Source organism: Notolepis coatsorum, assembly GCF_963971535.1.
Source record: "Notolepis coatsorum genome assembly, chromosome: 19".
Lineage (NCBI taxonomy): Eukaryota > Metazoa > Chordata > Actinopteri > Aulopiformes > Paralepididae > Notolepis > Notolepis coatsorum.
Genome location: NC_140183.1, coordinates 30,115,578 through 30,134,273, shown reverse-complemented (window position 1 = coordinate 30,134,273; position 18,696 = coordinate 30,115,578). Strand labels below are relative to the sequence as shown.

Genomic DNA, 18,696 nt, shown 5'->3' with positions numbered 1-18,696 from the left:
CCCGTTTCTTCAGTACAGCTGAGACAAGAATCTCCCCCACTGAACAAAGCCATTCTGAATTTACTCCGATCTGTGACGTGTAAGAACTCTGATCTGCCACTGCCCGCCCACAATCAACTGTGATATGTTTAAAGGGGAACTATCTTACTATTTCTTTCACTATTTGGGCAATTTTACACAATTCCTGTGAGTCTATGGAACACATCTGTAAGGTTTTTCTCAAAAAAATGCATTGTTTTGTATTTCTAATCAAGTACTCTAAAGCAGCATTTTTCCACTTCAAGATTCCAAGCTGTTTTTGGCTGGGCTCCGCCCATACTCGCAAAGCACTTTGAGTGACAGTCACCAACCAACGTTACACCCAGCCTGTTTGAAAATACTAGAATCCAACATAGTCTGGTGAAAACGCACATTATGTTATGGATGGATCATCACCGTTTGTCCTCTTCATCTTCATAATAATATTCAATCGTTCGCTCTAGGCAATCGCCATTGTAGGCGATCGCCCAGCTGTAGTCTGGTGAGCTCTCAACTCTGCGACAAATAATGCCTCGGCCGGTGTTGTGCCGAATTCGGACTTCCTGCCAGAATCCGACTCCCCCTCGCGTGAACGCGCATACACTATCAGATTTCTGTCATAAAACGATAAAGCGGACAGAAATGCGGGAACGTTTTGATTATATTTAAAAGGCTTTGACATTGTAAAACGAAATAGGTGAAGTTTCGAAGCTGTAAGCTGAATACAAGTCATAGGAACACCCACGATATAGTGTTCTTCCCCCTTCCTACTGTATAAGAAAGAATTACAAACGCATTGCAAGGAGAACAGAGGTTATTTGTTGAGTTTATGTGTATACAAAACCCTTGCAATAAATGTGTCAAAAAGCATACATAGCACCAATGTTCCCTCTAATTATTTTTTGGTCTGAGCAAACACTCAAACCTCCTGAGCAGACATCAGAAACTACTGAGCAACATACGTCACCTGCCGATTAACCGGTTAGTTGATAAGCGGCGGTTTGTAAAAAATCAGAGAATCTTAATTTCCCTTAATGTCTAACATAAAAATATATACATTTAGCTGATACACAGAGAAATAATACAAAAAGGCATATTATATTCCTTAATCAAATATTTATTTGACCATTGATTGACGATACAGAGCATAGTTCTTACTTTGGTTGGGTTGGCGGCGGCGGTGTGAGTCGTGTCACTAACTTTTGTCTTTTTAGGAGGCTGACTCGTCATTCTTTTATTAAGTGAATTATAATGCGACTTCAAGGGTGACCATATTGTCATTTTTTTTTAAAGAGGACACTCTGCCTTCAGCCTCAAGATACTTAATCAAAGTTTACTCAAAGATGCCTTATCATTATAATATATTTAAAGTATACCTCCTCTGTATGGATATAAAATTATTGTTTATATTATTTTACAAACAAAATAATATCTCTCTATAACCAAAGTTACTCAACATACTGTATTATGCCTAAAGTAATCTATCTGACAAATCTCAAGAAAATAACTAAATCAACCTATGACAAAATAATATATATTTTCAAGTCTTACTGGACAAAATAAATAACAAGAAAAATATGATGTAATGTTCTAAATAATACCTCTTCTCTATTAGAAAATCCATCTTTAAAAAATATATCTTTATCTTTTCAATGTAATGTAAATTATAAAACAGTAACCTCACAAAGATACTAATTTAAAAATGCACTGATTTGTTGCAATTAGTGTACTAAACTAATTTATTACACACATAATCCTTAGAATGATTGTATCATAAGCATCTTATCAAACCAAAACATCATTTTGAGGCATCAAAATAGTTTTCAATTATTTTCTTTCTCTCTCTGTATAGCTGCATTCTTCAATCAATTCGGTCAACTTTGCCATCAAACTCTCGCCTCGCACTGCTTTGTTTGTAATGTTTTGCTGTGTCCATGTGAGCTTTGAGATCGCCAGCACCTTTATTAGACACATAAACATATATGGTCAAGCTTTGCACGCGTTGCACTCCGCTTCCAATTAGTCTCGACCGGGATGATAAATTGGAAATTTTCTCTGCAGTTCATCTGTAATGTACATTTTCGCATTTGCATTGTGAGGAGCCAGCAATGCTGGTCGGATCTGTCCACTTCCTCATCTGTTGTGTGTGTCTGTGTGAGCGTGCAGTAGCGCTGCCCACAAAGCACTGAAAGCGGGGCTTCTCTTGGTAACGCAACAGGTTACCATTAGGGATGTCCCGATCACATTTTTTTGCTCCCAATCCGATCCCGATGATGTGATTTTGAGTATCTACCGATACCGATCTTTCCCGATCCGATCAAAAATATATATACATATATTACGTATATTTATTTTTTATTTTTTTTTGTATCCCAATTTCTCACATTACATTCACCCTGAATGTTGACGTTATCCAGGTGAAAAGTTAACTTCATTCAAGCGAGGCATTGCAATCCTTGACATAAATCATCTGATGTATAATTTAATCAAAGGAAATGCGTTTGGGTCTCAGAGTGCTGGTCTGCCGTTCTGCAGCTGGATACTATTGGTTTGTTTTGGCAAAATTCTTCTGCTCTGTGTGACAATAAATAAATGAATGATGATATGCAATTTAAAACCAAAACTAAGGCCTCAGTATGAGTTTAAGACGTGAACATAATCATGTTTGTTGAATAAAAAAAAAAAGGTAAAAAAAGAAATCCAGATTTAAAAAAAAAATTGCGCGCCCGATTTCAGATGTGTCCGGGAGCGTTTTGCCATGTGCGCGCACGCGCACGGGCGCACCTTAGGGGGAACATTGCATAGCACCTAATGCTGCTCTGGATATAGGTAGCCTATATCGTGGGTGTTCATATGACTTGTATTCTGCTTACAGCTTCGAAACTCCACTTATTTCGTTTTATAATGTCAAAGCCTTTTAAATATAATCAGAACGTTCCCGCATTTCTGTCCGTTTTAGCGTTTTATGACAGAAATCTGATAGTGTATGCGCCAATAATAACGAGTTGAGTTCTAACAAAGAATGTATTACATGCTGGGTAGGCTGATAGAGTGTATGAGCGTTCACGTGAGGGGGCAACAGGGGATACCTTTCCGAGGGGGAGTCAGATTCTGGCAGGGAGTCAGAATTCGACACAACACCTGTTTGACTATAGTGTTTTTATGATTTACCAGAAGTGCTGAGTCCAATGTAGTCTGGTGAAAGCGCACGTTATCATCCATACAGTAAGTGTGATTGTTTTGTCCTCTTCTAATAGTCTCTACAAGTCACGATCGCTATAGCTCACAAACTTGGCCCATTGCTGGCGGATCACAACATCATCAGGAAATGAATGCAAGGACGTATTCGCTGCTTGGCAGTCAGGAACAGCACAACATATCTTGCCCGTTTTGCTCATAATGCTTTAAAATGCTAACCCAATGCTACCTCACTGTTAAACTTCAATTCCAGGGCGCTCCAATAGCACACCACATAGCGCGCTGAGTCGCGAAGCGGTCGTCCCAAGTTCGTTTCCCAGTCCCGGCGACCATTTGCAGCATGTCTTCCCTACCTCTCCTCCCGTTCTCCCTCTCTCCCTCTATCAGTCCTGCGTGGCCAGAAAAAGCTGAAAATGCTATAAATAAAAAAACTTCAATTCCACGCATTTGATTGCGTACTGCAATAAATAATGGTTGAGTGTGGGCAGTGGCTACAACCATAGAGGAGGCGTTAGGTATGCAGATGAGAATTCTTACACGTCAGAGGTACGCGTAAATTCAGAATGGCTTAGTTCAGTGGGGGAGGATCTCGTGACATCTGAACTGGAGGAATGCGCCAACATGAGAATTAGAGACATAGACAGTGTTGGTACAACCCCACATTGCTAGAAAACAATGCAAACCCCTGGAAAAGGCCATTTATAAGATAGTTCCCCATTAAAGTGTTTCCAGCAGTAGGCTATAATTGCGCAAATTTGATGTTCCTTCATCAAAAAAACTAAAATGGTTATTGAATGTTACATTTGGACTTGCATTTCATGCAACTGAAAGGAATTTCATGCAACTGAAAATGACAAGCTGTTTAAAATAAACTCTGTTCTTCTCACGTAGCCTATGTCTACATTTTGAATGAGGGAGGGGTGAGTGGGTCAGGGTTGGCCTGCCAAGTCCTTTGAATCCTAGAAAGTGGACCGGGCAGAACATTCATTGGGAACCCCTGATATATACATCATCGGAAGTTCAATCCACTTATTTAACTAGAAAGTAATGCAAAAGTAGTGTATTACTGTAAGTAACATAACGTGTCACACAGACAGTAACTTATTACTTCCAATTGAAAGTAACTTAGTAATATATATTACATTTTGAAAGTAACTTGCCCAACACTGCTGCTGACCACACCCGTCAGACCACCCCGCTAAAAATGTTTTACACCAGAGAGAGCAATAATCACCAGCCTCCTGATAACTGACATTGAAGATTGATGCTAACAGATGCTAACAGATGCTGACATGTGCTGGTGCCAATTTATTAGAAAGCTAAGCTTGTGATCAATAACAACTGTCCCTTTAAGAGGGGGTGTGACTAGTGACCGGTATGACTGTGTATGAACGAATAATGGACTCTGTGAAGCGCTCTGGGTGTCATGAAGAGCGCTATATAAATCCAAGTCATTATTATTATTATTATTATTAGTGATCAATAACAACTGTCCCTTTAAGAGGGGGTGTGGCTAGTGATCAATAACAACTGTCCCTTTAACTCATTCCCCGCCAACAACGAGTTTACTCATTATTGGGAGCCGACGCTTGAACGCCAACAACGACTATACTTGTTATTTGATCGTTTTTCCTTTTTTCCGATATTTGTATTAATTATTCATCCAGGGACCTTGGTGTTACCATAGGGAATGAGTCTGAGATCGCCAAAGTGCAATACCGGCCGCATCCAGCTAGACGGCGGTATCGAGCACCCTTTGAAACCTTGTTGGCCTGTGCAATGGTCAAATGTCACCGGGCTCACTTTTCTTTGTCGGGCGAATGGTGCGGTTATAACGATCGCATTGGGAAGCGTCAAATGCTCCCAATGCATGATGTGTGGTGGATTATGTTGGCGACATGATCGACACCAATACTGGGACTCACAATCAGATAATTGGAATATTATTTTTGGGGTACATCCTAGTGAAGGAAAGGGCTATATGATATCAATAAAAAAATTACCCCCCCCCCCCCCCCTTTCATGCATTCATGATGAAACATAATAGGCTACCTATGATATAGATTTGATTTGGGAATAATAGCAAGAAACGGCAATGTTTATAGTAGAATTGACGTATAAGGCTATTACTCAGCCCTTCGGGAATTACCCCAGACCAGGCTATAACCATACTTATATTCACCACAGTATAACACGGGAACGTATGGATGAAGAAATTAATTCTTTTTCACATATTGAACGATAGATAGGTGATGTCAAATGGGCCATAGTATTGTATCCATAGCGATAATATAGAATATAGTTATAGCTCTACAAACAAGGTGACGCACTCCTATCTTTTAAAGCGTGGCAGTGCTAGAACGGGGCCCGACTAATCCCCGGCGGTCAATGAGTTACTGTCCATTTATTTAAGAGGGGGCCTATAGATTAACATGTCATCATAACATTAACAACATATGTATAGATTAACATGTCATCATAACACATATTAACAACATATTTATAGATGAACATGTCATCATAACACATATTAACAACATGTATAGATGAATATGTCATCATAACACATATTAACAACATCTGTATAGATGAACATGTCATCATAACATTAACAACATATGTATAGATGAACATGTCATCATAACATTAACAACATATGTATAGATGAACATGTCATCATAACACATATTAACAACATATGTATAGATGAACATGTCATCATAACACATATTAACAACATCTGTATAGATGAACATGTCATCATAACACATATTAACAACATATGTATAGATGAACATGTCATCATAACACATATTAACAACATATGTATAGATGAATATGACATATTGTGTCTCCTCCAGTTCTCCAGGGTTGTTCTACAGGCACAGAGTTCATAACCACCTTCCTTCCAAACTATGTGCGGCTCAGTAAGAGAAGCCACCAGCTGCATCTGGTGCTGAGCAGTCAGGGCTCGGAGGCCAGCGTCCAGATCCAGGTGGGTCCAGATCAGGCTCTACAAGGTCATACACAGTCTTAAAGGACCATTCCACCTAATGGCTGCTGCAGACTAGATCATACACACAGTCTTAAAGGACCATTCCACCTAATGGCTGCTGCAGACTAGATCATACACACAGTCTTAAAGGACCATTCCACCTAATGGCTGCTGCAGACTAGATCATACACACAGTCTTAAAGGACCATTCCACCTAATGGCTGCTGCAGACTAGATCATACACACAGTCTTAAAGGACCATTCCACCTAATGGCTGCTGCAGACTAGATCATACACACAGTCTTAAAGGACCATTCCACCTAATGGCTGCTGCAGACTAGATCATACACACAGTCTTAAAGGACCATTCCACCTAATGGCTTCTGCAGACTAGATCATACACACAGTCTTAAAGGACCATTCCACCTAATGGCTGCTGCAGACTAGATCATACACACAGTCTTAAAGGACCATTCCACCTAATGGCTGCTGCAGACTGGAGGATAATTCACCATTTCAGGCTGGAGCCGATTATCACTATTATAAATATGTGTCTCTATGTTATATATTTATATAGTATACGTTATATATTTATATACTATCACTATTATAATTGTGATTGTGTCTCTAGGTTATATATTTATATATTATAATTAGAGGTGGGCATAGATTAATTTTTTTAATCTAGATTAATCTATCTGCAATCCTGGATTTAATCTAGATTAATCTAGATTAAAACGGATAAAAAAAAAAAAAAAAAAAACTGCCGAAGGCATTCAAAATATGTGTGTTCTACCCAAATAATGACCAGAAGTAAGTCCTTACTTTTTCTTTCCTCCTTATGTTTCTCAGGCCAGGTGGCCCATTACACCATGAGCCCATCTGCCGTTTCCAAAATGCATTACAGACTGTTTGAAAAAGCTGTTTTGCTATGATAATTGGTAATGAAATATCAAAATAATGTTCAATAAGATGTACTTGTGTTTAATAAGTTGTTTTATTCAGAAGTTAACACAAATAAATAATATTACCAGTACAGTACAGTATCTAGCACTCTCAGGAGCAAAACAGAAAGAATCATTTTAAACTTGAACTATGTGACATGGCTTGAATCAACTGCTCCAGTGGAGTTGCTCAGTGGCCAATGGTGTCAACTGTGGTTGTACTGGGCAGCTCCCAGGTGTGAATGGAACTGTGTGAATGTGAAGCAGGGCGTTCCTGAAAAAGAGCATCTGTGCTCAGCGAACCTACCCTGGGTAAATAAAGGTAAAAAAAAAAAATTAAATTTTTTTTCTTTCTTTTTTTTAGATTAATGCGTTAATTATATTATCGCGCGATACTAGTATAGCGTTAACGCAGCACGTTAACGCCGTTAACGGCCCAGCTCTAATTATAATCTATCACTATTATAATCGTGATTGTGTCTCTAGGTTATATATTATTTATATATTATCACTATTATAATCGTGATTGTGTCTCTAGGTTGGTTCATTGAAGTTTTCCAAAGAGCTGACTCTCTCTCCAGAGGAAACTCGTTGGGTGTCCATCCCTTGTTCGGCGGAGCTGCGGAGGGGCGGGGCCTCTGCCGGCTTAGCGGTCCGCGTGTCGTCCAGCGCAAACATCTCCGTGGTCTCCTTCAACCGTCGCACCAGCACAGGGGACGGCTCAGTGGTTGCCCCTAGCGACCAGCTAGGATCAGATTATGTGGTGTACACTCCCCAGGGGGGGCATCACAGCATGGGCAGACTGCTGGCCGTCGTCAATGGCAACAGCCAGAACCAAATCACCTTCCTCCCTGCTGCTGATGTTAGGCTGAAAGGCGGGGTTAGGTGGAAACGGAAAAAGGAAGTGACCATTTCCATGGCACCATACGAAACATACTTGGTCAGGGGTTACCAAACTCTGACAGGAACACGGGTTCGATCCCAGCAGCCCGTGGCAGTGTTAGTGGGCCACCAGTGTTGGTCACTGAAATCCACATGTGAACACATCTATGAACAGCTTCCCCCGGTGGCCAGGCTGGGTAAACACTACCTAGTGCCCTCTACCCAAAACATTAAGTCCACTGACCAGGCCGCCATCATGGCAACTGAAGACAACACAGAGGTCACAGTACAACATGGGAAACACACTTTCAAATGGTTAATATAACTATATTTTAACTCTCACAAGGTTCATATAACTATTTTAACTCTCACAAGTTTCATATGACTATATTTGAACTCTCACATGGTTCATATAACTATATTTTAACTCTCACAAGGTTCATATAACTATTTTAACTCTCACAAGTTTCATATGACTATATTTGAACTCTCACATGGTTCATATAACTATATTTTACCTCTCACATGGTTCATGTAACAACAGCTGTAGCAACTTGCTCATTTGTGGTTCGATTGATCAGAATGATGCCAGATAGAAAAATAATGTCTAGATTGAAAATAATTTGGCTAGTTAACTAGACTATTTGTTTATAGATGGATGATAGAGATGACACTATAGTCTTGAGCCACAGGGACACAGTGCAGAGTCATTCATCTACATACTTTATTTGTTCTAGTTACATTTTAACTAGCTTTTAAATTGATTTAGTAACAACATGTTTACATTAATCATGAATAAATACTGTTTATTTTTCCACTGTTCTTTTTTAAACAATTGTTTTGAATGATTTACCTTTTCCCCTCCCACAGGAAGTTGATGTCAGGGCAAGTTAAGATGCAGGCCGTGCCTCACAAAAGTCCTCTGGTTGTCAAGGGAAACAAAAAGTTGATGGTGTTGTTCCTCAGCAACAACAAACCAAACAACCCCTTCCTGGTGACACTCCTCCCCTCCTGCCAGCTGAACAGTGATTGGTCGGTGGAGACTTTGGGCGGTTTCAGTAGCACAGCTATGGTCCTATCAGAGAAAGAGGGGGCGAGCAGTGTGACTGTCTGCAGGAAACAAGGTAGATACATGAAGGTGTTGTCAGTCAATGGACCTCATTCACCAACAGTGTCATAAGATTTCTCTTACAACAACCTCCTTGGAAGGTCATAAGAGAAAGTCGACAACAATTACCCCTGGATTCACCAACGCATAGAGAGGTTGTCTTAACTCACCAAAATGATCACAGCTGCGATCCCCAGAATGAGATACGTCACTCATTCACAAACTTGAACGAGCGTTCCAGTTTACCTAATTTGCATACAGACACGCCTCTCCAGCTCATTATAATGTGAGGGCCGTGGGCAAAAAGAGGTTCGGCATTGCCCCGTATTCAACAGGTAGCGAGGAAGCCCGACGGATCAAAAATAGATTAGATTCAAATGTGTACGATATACCTATAGTGGAATAGACTGTATTAATATTCCATATTTAAACCGTCTTGTTGCGCGCTAATATAAGTAGGCTTATATTATTCTAATAACTTGTTTTATTAGGAGATCACAGATACTACATTGCCTAGTAGTCATTTCTACTACATCACAGTTGATTTGATCTTTATTTAAGTTACACATCTTAGCGTGACAGCTAGCTATGATTGGCAGAAATTTGCCGATAGTCGAAGTATAAATATATATATATTTTTTTATCATTCCATTTGGACTGTGGGGGGTGCTTAATGTCTGAAGGAGTCGACTGAAGGCTCCTTGTCCTCTGAAAAATCATGCAATTGGTCCACTGATGGATACATCTTGATATTTGTCTAGTCTAGTGTGTTCAATAGTTGGGTGAACTCCTCTTTCAGTGCCTTCAGTGTTTTCTTAGGCAGTTAGCCTCGCTGGTATGCGCGTCATTAGCGTTAGCCACACTTCTATGCCTCTTTGCTTTTGAAAAAAAAATAATAATAAAAATGTATTTTTATTATTATTATTTAAAAAATAATTGGCGCACAGCATACTGCGACGCAAACCTACGCGGTCGACCCGGGTTTGCCTCCCGCTCCCGGACGGATTTGCCGCATGTCCTCCCCCACATCTTCTCCCGTTCTCCCTCTCCTCTGTCGGTCATGTCTGACCAATAAAGCTGGAAAAACGCAAAAAATTCATCTTAAAAAAAAAAAATACAAAAATTGCATTAGACTACGGCTCCTTTCGAGCGATTAGTCGACTATTCGACTAATCGGGGTCAGCCCTAATACGTACTATAGGGCAGCGCATACAGTATAATACTATATCCTAATGAAACAAGTAATTCGAATAATATAAGGCTACTGTTCATTCATTACACATGTAGACTATACAGTATGCGCGTGTGTGTGTATATGCACGCTGCGGCAGATGCATGGCCAGGAGTGTGCAACAAGATGGTATAAATATGGAATATTAATACAGTCTATTCCACTATAGATATATCCACGCGATTAGCTTTAGTTCTTATTTATTTATCCACTGTCATTTGCAGTGATGGTGTAGTGGTTGTATTTATTTTCGGACATCACGATGCCGAGGCATGACTGTAAATGGAAAACAAAAATGTTTATCGTACAAATATTGTCATATTTATTTTAATTATGATTAATTAATTCAAAGGAAGCTTGTAGAGTTGACATAAACAAAATCACTATGATTTCTCCTAAATAAAGCCCTTAAGAACACGGCGCACACCAGTCTGTCCGACTTACAACTGCTCTTCAGCGCTCCTAAATCCTGCTCTTAGTTAGGACAGAATCCAAGAGTTGGTGAATCCCAAAATCAGCCAGAAGATTTCTTAAGTGGCGCTAGGACAAAAATATGTCTGATCTTTTGTCTTAAGCCCTTTGGTGAATGAGACCCAATATCTACTATGTATCCCACAAGCCTTTGCTTCATGCAGGGGGGGGGGGGGGGGGGGGGCATTATTCCTCTGGTCTAAGACAGTGAATTCATACATGTTATTGTTATGGTCTAAGAGGGGGAATTCATACATGTTATTCATATGGTCTACTCTATTCCATGGTCTAAGACAGGGGTTCCCAAACTTTTCAGGCCGCGACCCCCAAATAACAGTGTCAGAGAGCCACGACCCCCACTATTATAGGAGGTAAAAAAAATGATTATAATTTTTCATTAATTCACACACTAATAAGCATTGGAGGCTTTTAACCAGGGCCGGACTGGGGAAATCATTCAGGCCAGGAAATATAGTGCAAAATATAGCCCCAGTCAGGCCACTTTTTAAGCAGGGGGTCTGGGGGTCCCCCACCAGGAATTTTTTTGTTACAAAGACTTAATTTCCTGCATTCTGGTGCAGGATTTTTTTAAATTTGTACCCTTTAAATGCCAGTGTTTGTGATGGCATCACAAATTATCGTTAAAAACAGGCTAGCATAAATTATGTATGATTAGCAACAACACTGCTTTTGATGGATTTTCAGTTTTTTTGTAATGTCAGATTGAAAAAAATACAATCTTTTATTCAACTTCAGCCCTGATCATAACACCACATCATTTTATAATTCTAACCCTTTAAATGCCAGTGTGTGTGATGGCATATATTTGCAATATATCAAATGCAAAGTAGATTTTTCTGGGGGGGATTATTACAGGCTAGCATGTGTCAATGATTAGCAACAACAGTTTTTTGTAAGGGTCCCGCCTCCACCAATCACATGCGGCTCCCTTTGTGTGTGTGTGTGAGAGCAAGAGAGAGAGAGAGAGAGAGAGAGAGAGAGAGAGAGAGAGAGAGAGAGAGAGAGAGAGAGAGAGAGAGAGAGAGAGAGAGAGAGAGAGAGAGATAGTTCTCCAACTTGTGTGAGTTGCAGTGATCTCCTGGTTGTTCCCCACCTAGGTTATCTAACTATTGCGCTGCTGCAACTAGAAACACTGGCCTGGCTTGCTTCTAAGTTCAGTGGCCTGACTGCATAAAAAAATAAAAAAAAAATAATAATTTTGGTTTATTTTGGTTTATTATTATAATGGTTTAAGTCAGTGATTCATACATGTTATTACTATGGTATACAGCAGTTTATTCATACATGTTATTACTATGTTCTGAGACAGTGAATTCATACACATTATTCTTTTGGTTTAAGACAGCAAATTCATACATGTTATTACTATGGTCTAAGAAGACAGTGAATTCATACATGTTATTACTATGGTCTAAGACAGTGAATTCATACATGTTGTGATGGATGTGATGGCGAGATACCAAACTTAAGAGGGATTCCATCATCAGAGTAGTTGTGCTCTTGTGATTGGCTGAGGATTTATATTATGGTGTTGTTATAGACCTCCTCACATCAGGTCATCTATATTATGGTGTTGTTATAGACCTCCTCACATCAGGTAATCTATATTATGGTGTTAATAATATAAACCATACCGTGTTATAGACCTCCAAGTCTTCTAATAGTCTGACCCCTCCTTGTTGTTCTGCTCCTAATAGTCTGACCCCTCCTTGCTTTCTGCTCCTAGGTGAGTGTTCCTCATTGAAATGGGCTGACTTCCCGTCTGACAGGAAGTGGGTGTGGTCTAACGTGGCACTGGGGACCACACAGGGTCATGTGACGGTACAAGGCGACAGCCTAATGGTGGTTTACGTCTATGGCGGGAAATCTCACAATGGATACGGTACAGCTGGAGTCTGCTCTGGAGGTAAACATGCACACACACACACGCACATGCACACACACACGCACAGGCCATCAGGATGCTCAATGACAATGAAACTCACTGCACACACATCCACATGTACACACTCACTTTAAACAAACACTCACCTTACCACTCACTTTACTCACTTTAGACACTTTAACACACCTTATATTTATCTATTATTAAAGAGATTTTCACTACATTCATACCTCATTTACACACTACCCTAAGTGTTGTACCTCTGCATTGTACCTCACTGTTACTCATTTTACTCTGTATTGTATATTGTATATATGTATATTGACTTTACTTACTTTTTACTTACTTCTTACCCCTCCAGTCACCCTTGTCGCAATTCTCGGCAAATAGCCTTTTTTCGTTTTTTTTTGGATATCGTTATGTATATGCCAGGAAAGTAGCTCAGTCTCACATCTTTGACTCACATTCCTATAATCCATGTTTGTTTGTTTTCAAAAATCACTATTAAGCGCACTGCATAAATGTGTCACACCTTCCACCCTAGTCGCAGAAATTAACAGTTTAGGGTTAGGGTTAGGGTTAGGGTTAGGGTTAGGCGTGGTTAATGGTTAAAATCCTGAAATTGAATAAATATTCGATATGTATGGTGAGGACTGAAGTTAATAATGATATTCATGAAAGAAAATTGGAACAATAAAAGATATATTTTTACTGCGATCACAGTTTTCGGCAAAGTGTGATTTTTTTAAAGGTTGACTCGAGGGTTAATTACTTTTTTTACTTACTTTCTTTTTACTGTATGTAGCACACTCTCAGGGGCTCATACAGAAACAAGCATTTCATCATAAAGTATTCTGTATTTTGTTGTGACTAATAATAATAATTATTATTATAATAATAAATAAACTTGAAACTTGAAACTTGAACACACACACCAGTGTGGAATGGCAGTCACCAGAACATGTCTTTGTGTCTCCCAGCGCCCCCTCCCACCAGGCCCCCCCCAGACCCCTGTGATAGAGTGACGTGTCGGGAGAAGGAGGAGTGTGTGAAGGGGGCATGTGTCCATGTTTCCACGGCAACATGCCGTGCGGTTGGCGACCCTCATTACCAGACCTTCGATGGTCAACGGTTCGACTTTCAGGTATGGCTGGGACCAGATGGAACCAGATGGAACCAAATGCCACCAGATAGAACATACGGTTATCCTATAACCATAGTTATATGAGTATAGCGAGCGCTCTGCTCGTAGTGGAACCCTATCCCATATCAGTCTAATACTGAATACATTTCTTCACATGTACACACCCATCCGCCTGGCCACACCCCCATCCGCTCCTCTACATAAGCGGGGATGTGGCCATACTAACAGCTCCTTCCCAAGTCTTTCACCACCGAAGGCGAAGACCACGGGGTCCTCAGTGAGTCCGAGCAGAGCGCTCGCTATACTCATATAACTATGGTTATATGATAACCGTATGTTATATATCGTAATAGCTTACGCTCTGCTCGTAGTGGAACACAGGAGCTGAGCAGAGCGGAAGCTCGACAAATGTACCCGCTGAGGCCCCCCACAACCATCAGAACCGGGGAGGACCCAAGCCCCCGGACCCCCCTAGAGGGGAACGGGAGGGAATCGGATCCGACTGTGCGAAGAGGGTTTAGCAACTCAAACGCACAGATCGTGGGACTTACCTTCCCACAGAAGAACCCACGACTACACAGGCGTGCAACCCACATGCCACTAGGGAATTAACGGGAAGAAGAAAAAAAAACCTGTTACAATCCCTAATATCACAAGGTCAAGGTCAAGAACCCAACCCCGTGGCAAGGCCGTAGCAGCGGAGCGCGAAGGAGGACCCAGCCCCAGGAAGGGTCAGGACCCCCCCGGAAAAGGGGGCCTGGTGAGGCCAATGACGCCGCAGCATCGAGACCCCTCCAGGCGGTCACTAGTGACGCCACCCCCCACATCGCCAGCGTATCGGACAGGGCCCATCCAAGAGCAGGCCCTTCCCCCCTACAGCACGCCGCCCTGAAGCACTCAAGAGGCTACACCCCCACAGCGAGACCAGGCAGCGCACCGGGGAGACAACCCCCAAAGAGGTTGATCCCGCAATCCAGGCAACAGGTCAAAAGGACTCAACCTGTGCCTGGAGCACTGCGGACTAGACAGGAGCCTAAGGGGTCTGCTGAAAACAGCACCCCGGCGGAAGGGGCGTTCGGTATGCTGTGCACCATGTCGCAGCCTCCACAAAAAAACCCAGACCCTCTAGAGTGGCCGAGGCAGAGAAGGCTGACATGATTGGCAGACATCATGAATGGTGCAGGGGCACACTTGCAGGCAGACGGGGTCAAGCCCGGCCTAACCCGAGAGTTGACTCCGCTACCACTACCCTATGTTTAGTTTAACAGGAGGCGGTTGTTCCTATAACCCCCCCAAGAAAAAAACTTCAAAATACAACTGCGGGTATACACCGGCTATACAGCAGTACAAGTGTTTCAGTTCTCAAGAAGGGGTTAACCCAGGCCAACAGGTCGACGAGAACGAGTCCGGACCTGGGCCCGGTGGACCAAGACGTACACAGGGATGCCAGAGGGGTACAAAGAACCACCTCGACAGCCCCCTCCAAGCCCCGCCAAGCAGGAGAAGAGAGGGGCGAAAAAAGAATGGACAAGGACCAGGCTCCTTTAGCACAGCACAAGGTACAACACAAAATGGACCAAGCAACAGTGAAGGATAATACGCAGTGACATAACCACGAACACCTCCATAACATCAACCCCTGCAACGCCCGGGCCAACCCGGCATTTTCCCCCCGAAAAAGCACAAGTCCTTCAGGGTACCAGAACAGCAGATCTGCGCCCCGGCGGACAACGGGTTAACTGACCTGGTCCGGCACGACCAGAACCAGTCCCGTGTCCTAATCATGCCACCATCCCCAGTCCTAAGAGGGGGGTAGGTACGCGTGTCGATCTAAAACATCACAGAGGGCGCCACCAAGACGGACAGAACATAAAAGCACCGCGCCCGGTGGCCCACCCCAAGGGCATGAGACCCCTCCGCCAATGCTTTGATCTATTCCGTTATCTCCCCCCAGAGATGAACGAGAATTCATCGAGACTAACCTAGTACACTGGCGCTCGGAAGAGACAAACTCCATCCTAGTTGCCCCACAAAAAACGCCATTTCCATGATGAGCAACCAAGGCGCGCAAGCCCATGCGTGGTTCCACACAGAAGCACCCAGGGCCAGCACTATGTACACGTCGAGACCCAAAACATATCAATGGTAATTCTAACAAGAACCCAGATAACGTTCCCTCCAAACCGCCTGGGAGAGCGGCAGGAAGCTAGCAAAAAGACAGAAATGGATCCCATATGACGCGTCCGAGGGAAAACACCCCTGTCAACCCTGCTCTGTATGAAAGAGAGGAGACAGGGAACCCACAGAGAGACCTCCGACGTGAGTAACAATTGAAAAGATATATGTAACATTGAGCTATGTGACCAAAAGCTCAAGACATATGCAACAGAGCGCAGAGCAGAAAACTTCTTTTTAAGTTCTCACGCACCGCATAACTCATCTTGACAATAACAGAGGTCCACAACACGGAGCCTGAAAAGAACTCACGGAAGTCTCACAACCAATAGAAACGTGCCCAGTGATGTACTCTATGGTGGGGGGAATTCCGTGACCCACCTGCCCAAATATGGCGTGGGACCAGGGAATCCCTCCCCCCACCCTCTCCCTACCCTGTGACGCGCTGACCCAACAGCGTGACAGGAAGCCCGAAGGACAGGAGGTCCAACCCCCTGACCAATCAGAAAAAAGGGAAGGGAGGGTTTATCAGTTCACCCCCTCATGACCCCACACCCCGGATATGATGAAAAACAACCAGCAGCGATGACACCCGTGTACCTAGCATGCTACATGAAAAGCGTATATCCACTAGGATAAGCTAAACCAATGCACGCAATGGCTCCCACACCACTTCGGGACAAAGTATGGATGTCATCGGGCTATCAAGCCGAGGCACCCTGTCCTTCAGTCCCTCGACCAAACCCGCCACCCGTGTGACTGGCACGTAGGCGGGGGTAAGGCCAGTGATGCGGGAGATTACCTGTCCCTGTTTCACGTAGGCCTCCATTGAAGGGAAGAATGGGCAGACAACACCTGTCTCTCTCACAGGCCGACGTTGCCAGAGATGACCTATCATGTCATCAGGGACAGGTGCAGGCAGAGGCTGTGGCAACGCCACGCCATTAGCGGCTGCGTCGGCCGCCATGAGCTCGGGGAACAAGGCAAGCAACTCCCCTTGCGTACCTCCCTCCACGTCACTTGCGTCCCTCACGTACGGGAGGCTGCCATGTCGGGCGCCACCATCCGACACGGCAGATAGCTGGGCATCTTGTCTCAGGGTCGGAGGTTCTAACCCAACACCCGAGAACAAGGGACCCCAAGGAGGATAGTTCAGCTTGTTTGACATAAAGTGATATGACATAATAGAGTAAACAATGCATGGCCATTAGCTGTCCTGGCAGTGTTCCTTAGAAACTAACCTTGACCCTAAACATAACCGTTAATCAAACCTTAAAACTAACCTTAACCCTGAACATAATCATAACATGGTGTGGTATTATAGTGGTTAACGCACCTCCATCTGCATGCAGATATTGTTAGTTGGAGCCCTGGTTGCAGAGTAGAGCACCTTAACCATACCTTCATATCATCTTTTTCACCATTACCATTTATTATGACACTGACACACTGTCCTGTAGTGGACCAGCATGTGTATTTCACACATTGGCATGATATTTCAACTTAATTCTAAGTCAACTCTAATAGATCTGATCCTATCCAATAGGAGTGATAAAATGGTTGTTCTGGTGTCTTTGACGCTGGACCATTGCCTCATAGCCAGCATCAGGGATCCACACATTAAGAGAGTTTTAAATCCAGAGTTGTTGTTCTTACATCATCATCTTACAATGTAGGGTGTAAATTGCCTCCTTCACCACCACTGGTAGCACCCAACCTTGGGCTACGCAGGCTCAATGGCTACCATACACTGGCACCTGGCACACATCACACTACACAATGGCTGAACGGCTCAGGAGACATGGTGTGAGGTTTGGTTGGTTCCCCGCCACACGCTCTCCTGAGGTATGGTGCTGATTGGTGCATTCCCCGCCACACGATTTTTGAACGATTGCCACTTTCATCACGCAGCTGTCATAGTTTGTGATTAGCGCCCCAGAGGGCTTTATATACCAGGACCTTCCTTCTATCGTTGTCGGGTCGTTCTGGAATACAACTGCATTTGCCTGCTTTTCCCCGTTGCTGTTCCTGGTCTACTTTCTCTCCAGGACCTTTCTGTGGAGAACCGCTGTGGAGAACCTTGTTCCCCGTTTGGAGCTGCGCCTCGTTTTGCCCGCTTTACGCGTTGCGCTTGGGTGAGTGGAACCAAACCCCTCTGGATTATTCTGATTGTGTGTTTTAGAAGAGACACTGAAGACTTCGTTTTGTTGCACTAACTCGGCTAAATTGTGTGTTGTGGGGAACACTGAGGACTGTCACTGTCAATTGGTTCTGGACCCAGCTAGGGAGGAGGGAACCACACTGCCTCTGTGTTTCGTTGGACTGTTTCTGATATCTCTCTCTCTCTTTCACCTTGAGTGAAAGCTGGGAGTATCTGCAGAGCCGCTACAACGTCACATGCCAATTCCCCACCACTATCTGCTGGGAGTATCTGCAGAGCCGCTACAACGTCACATGCCAATTCCCCACCACTATCACCAGGAGGATTCTGCAGAGCGGCAGATGACTCTGCCGAAGGCAGTCTCCCCGTTTGTTTGATTATTTGTACTTTATCCTTCTTTTGACTCTGTAAATAAATACGCCCTAGCATTTGGCTAACTCTGAACTTCCTGTCTGTGCCGTTG

At 43.1% G+C, this 18,696-nt stretch overlaps 1 protein-coding gene across 1 annotated transcript in view; it reads left to right on the top strand.

Annotated features, from left to right (window-relative positions):
• Positions 1–18,696, top strand: part of LOC311246659 (IgGFc-binding protein-like) — a 105,930-nt gene that overhangs the window by 9,618 nt on the left and 77,616 nt on the right. Inside the window, exons 3-7 of the mRNA XM_084336827.1 lie at positions 6,078–6,211; positions 7,694–8,352; positions 8,908–9,161; positions 12,595–12,774; positions 13,734–13,897. Of these exons, the coding sequence (XP_084192953.1) occupies positions 6,078–6,211; positions 7,694–8,352; positions 8,908–9,161; positions 12,595–12,774; positions 13,734–13,897 (1,391 nt within the window). The remainder of the gene's footprint in view (positions 1–6,077; positions 6,212–7,693; positions 8,353–8,907; positions 9,162–12,594; positions 12,775–13,733; positions 13,898–18,696) is intronic.